The sequence below is a fragment of the Nannospalax galili genome, unplaced genomic scaffold, assembly GCF_000622305.1.
Source record: "Nannospalax galili isolate Female #2095 unplaced genomic scaffold, S.galili_v1.0 scaffold363, whole genome shotgun sequence".
Lineage (NCBI taxonomy): Eukaryota > Metazoa > Chordata > Mammalia > Rodentia > Spalacidae > Nannospalax > Nannospalax galili.
In genome coordinates, this window is record NW_008351176.1 from 1,322,663 (window position 1) to 1,326,960 (window position 4,298).

A 4,298-nucleotide genomic window follows, 5' to 3' on the forward strand; every position below is an offset into this window, starting at 1 on the left:
TGGCCTGGAACTCAATATGTAGAACAGGCTGGCCTTGAACTCACAGAGATCAGCCTACCTCTGCCTCCCGAATGCTAGGATTAAAGGTGTGGGCCACCACACCCGGCCTTTAATAAATTTTTTTTTTTTTTGAGACAGGGTCTCCCTGTAGCCCCAGCTGTCCTGGAACTCACTATGTAGACCAGGCTGGCCTTGAACTCACAAAGATCTGCCTGCCTCTGCCTCTCAAGTGCTGGGCTTAAAGGCGTGTGCCACCATGCCCAGCCCAATAAAATATTTTTTAAAAAAGAATGTGCCTTCAGGTAACAGTGCTATTACAGAAATTTTTAAATTATTTATTTATTTACTTATTTATTTTTATTTTATGTGTGTGAGTGCTTTACCTGCATGTATGTAAGTACACTGGTGTCGTGAAAAGCCTGCAGAGGCCGGAAGAGGAGGTTAGATCCCCTGGAACTGTAGTTATGGATGGTTGTAGCTGCCATGTAGGTGTTAAGAACTGAACCCAGGTCCTCTGCAAGAACAGCCTGTGCCCTTGACTGATGAGCCATCTCCCTAGCCCCGCGATGTTGAGATTTTTAACTTTAATACTTCTACATCTTGTTTAAGAACTCTTTTCCTGGCCCAAAGACAAAATTAGCCACATACGTATTCTGCTTTTAAAAGCTTTAGAGATTTTTTTTTCCTGGCATTTAAGTCCTCAAACTTTCCGTAATTGGTTTTGTATATAACATGCCAATCAAGTAATTTTTACAAATAAAGGAACAATCAGCATATTCTAAAGCATCCAGAGATGGCACACTACCTGGAAAGTAATCCTTCTGCAATTCTTCCAGACGCTTCAAGTTCGTCAGAGTGCACACAGTCCGGCTTCGGGGTGTGCCCTTTAACATACTCCGTGCAAGGACCATCTGAGGACACCTGGAAAGCTCTTAGGAAATCAGAAACAGGGTTGAATGAATATCTGAAAGCCAGGCCCCGCCTCGGAGTTGAGCTGTGTTAAACTCAAAGCTGTGACCCACAGAGGCTTGCATGTTTTGCACAGGTCAGCTGAGGAAATCCTATTGAGGTTAGGGAGCGTGGTGCAGCACAACAGCTTCTAACATTTAATCACATTGAAGCAAAGTTGTTATATTGTTAGACTGCTATTTTCAGCATATGTGAGTAGAAGCTGTGAAGGTCGATGAATAGAGAATCCTGAGCAGATTCTGAAATGGACTTTTTTCAACTTTTGAAGTTACCGTTGGTTTTCTTTCATATAATTTCACCTTAATCTTTCCTTTTACAAAGAAACACTACTCTCTAGTTTATCGGTTATGGTTAATATCACATGTTGGCTCCCAAAAAGGAAAAATAGAAAAGTCAGGATGCATATACATATATATATATATATATATATATATATTTACCTTAATTTGACCATTACATAATGTACACATATCAAAACACCACAGGGTACATTCACATGTGCTGATATTAAAAGTAAAATAAGATGGAAGTGAGGCAAGTGGAAAGAGAATACTTACTCTAGGAACAGTTAAGAATAGGAGTCCCTGAGCCGGGCGTGGTGGTGCACACCTGTAGTCCCAGCACTTGGGAGGCGGAGGCAGGCAGATCTCTGTGAGTTCAAGGCCAGCCTGGTCTACATAGTGATTTCCAGGACATCTGGGGCTTACAGGGAGACCCTGCTTCAAAAAGACCAAAAAAACAAACAAACAAAAAAAGGAGTCCCTAATGACTTATTTACCCATAGATGAATGCATCTCTCAACTCTTAACAGAGAAGTTTCCTTATGCAGCAGATGGTGATTAACACAGAAGCCCACTTTGGCCAATGTGCAGAGAACAAGAGACTATAGACTGTTTGTCTCTGACTAGGACACCTATCTCAAATTCCTGCCTCCCAAGGCTCAAGGATCATTGTGGAAGAGGGGATGAAAAGATTGTAAGACCCAGAGGTCGTGGATGATCACAAGGAAATAGTCTTCCAGACAGCTGGTCAGTTACTCATGTGAACTCACAGCAACGGTGGCAGCATGCATATGTCCCATGCAAGCTCAAACCAGACAAAATCCTGGCATGGAAAATGGAAAGTGGGTAAGAAACCCCATCCCAACCCCAACCTAAGGAATTTTTGGCAGAAGAAAGAACACATCTGTCCAGGTAGAAAAGTGGTTTCCTGAATACCTAAATGCAAACTCATAATCAGAAAGGAAGAAACTTTAATGTGAATATAAGGAACAAGGTGTCGTGTGGTAGTTCACACCTGTTGCCCCAGCACTCTGGAAGACTGAGGCAGGGGGATTTTGAATTTGAAGCTAGCCTGGCCTACATTTTCTTAAACAAATATGCAAAAAGAAAGGAAAAGGAAAAGAAAAGAAAAAATTATGAAAATAGAAATAATTAGTTCAGGGAGCTGGGAAGATGACTCAGTGGTTAAGAGCACTGGCTGCTCTTGCAAAGGACCCAGGTACAGTTCCCAGCACCCACATGGTGACTAACAACCATCCCTAACTCCAGTTCCAGGGAATCCGACGCCCTCTTCCGGCTTCCATGAGCATTGCATGATATGAGTGTACCTACATACATGCAGGTAAAACACTCATAGACCTAAAAATAAATCAATCAAAGAAGTTTTAAAGAAATAACTAGTTCAGGCTGCTCCTATGTAAATCTCTAATGGGCCTTTCCTGCTGATGAACAAGTAATATTCATAATGGGTAGAGGTATAGAAAGGCGGTGACCCACCATCTATCCCCAAATTCCAAAGAATATTATATCTCCCTTTCCTCTCTACCCCACCCCCACCCCCAGAGGACACTGCAATCATTTTGGTCTCCTTCCTGACCTGGGTCGGTTTCCATCATCCAAGCTGCCCAGTCCTTTGTGGCTAGCTACTTCATTTGGTTCTCTTTCATCTCCCAAGAACTGGGTGCTTTGGCAAAGGCTGCACAGCAGAATTGTTCCACCTTGATGGCACAGACGTATCCACGGAGGACGCCCTTATCATATACTTCAAGGAATTTGAGGACATATTGTACTCTATAGTTCTGTGCACAGAAGTGATGGACAGGCATCTTCCTGATACAGCAGTCAATGGAAACCCGCAAGGTATGGAGATTTACTTTCTCTTTTTCGCATCCAATGACTTGATGGGTCTCATCATGCACACCAAAAAACACATATCCTCCTTCAGTATTGGCAAGTGCAGAAACATACTTGGGGAGGCTCTCTTTAATACCCTGGGTCAGGTCCGCTGAGAACATTTGAAATACAACATGCAGGGACTCAGAGAAGTTGAGTTTTTCCAGGTACTGAAGCTTCCCTCTATCAAATAAATCATCAGCTAAGGCCCTCATGTTACCTTCAGCCTGAGCTTCCCGTGGACTTAACGAGTTTGGATAGTCATCCTTCCTAAGAACCCGAACCCGTCTTTGGAGGAATCTCAGGGCATCTAAAGAATCCATGATGCCGGTAGATGTTCCATGTCTAAGGTATAAATTGGAACACAGGGTAGCAAGTCGCACACCGGAGACCTCCGCATTCCATGAATTCACAAATATTAAAAAGCGGTTTCCCTGCTGCATGTCATCTAAATGGTTTCTGAACATGGCAGGCAGATCCAGTCCTAGTCCATCACCCTCATGATTGTAGTCTTCATTCTCAATCTCCACCACGATCACTCCCCCACCAGAGTTCAGCAGAGCACATATTGCTTGCAAGATGAATTCATTCTGTTTTGTCCGCAGTAGAGGGTCCATTTCCATCCTTTGCCTAACTCCAAGGGTGGCTTTTTCTCCATTTATGATGCACTCAGCAAAGTTCAATTCCAAATCCACTTGGAAACTCATCTTCTCAGCCCTTAGACGAAATGTTCTCCTAAAAGTCAGACAGACAGAACCATTAGACTAGACAAGAATGAGCTGGAGGAGACGTTGAAGAGCACTTGCTCCCACATAGCTTATGGCCAGATTTGTTCGTCAAAGAAGTGTGAGGGACTCATGAAAGAGCTAAGTTTGCTGGATGCCCACTGCCACCACAGAACTGATCAAGAAGCAGCTCTTATGCCATGGTTTTATTTATTTATTCTAGTGTTTTTGAGACAGGGCCTCCCTGTAACCCCAGCTTGTCTGGAACTCACTATGTAGAACAAGGCTGGCCTTGAACTCACAGAGATCCACCTGCCTCTGCCTCCCAAGTTCTGAGATTAAATGTGTGCACCACCACACCCGGCTGGTTTTATTTTTTTAATTCTTCTGTAAGCTTTGTGTGTGTGTGTGTGTGTGTGTGTGTGTGTGT

At 43.3% G+C, this 4,298-nt stretch overlaps 1 protein-coding gene across 1 annotated transcript in view; it reads right to left on the reverse strand.

Moving 5' to 3' along the window:
* Positions 1–3,850, reverse strand: part of LOC103746058 (schlafen family member 5) — a 9,675-nt gene extending 5,825 nt beyond the window's left edge. The window contains 2 exon segments of the mRNA XM_008848141.1: positions 806–931; positions 2,848–3,850. Coding sequence (XP_008846363.1) covers positions 806–931; positions 2,848–3,850 — 1,129 coding nt within the window.
* Between the last annotated feature and the right edge of the window lie 448 nt (positions 3,851–4,298).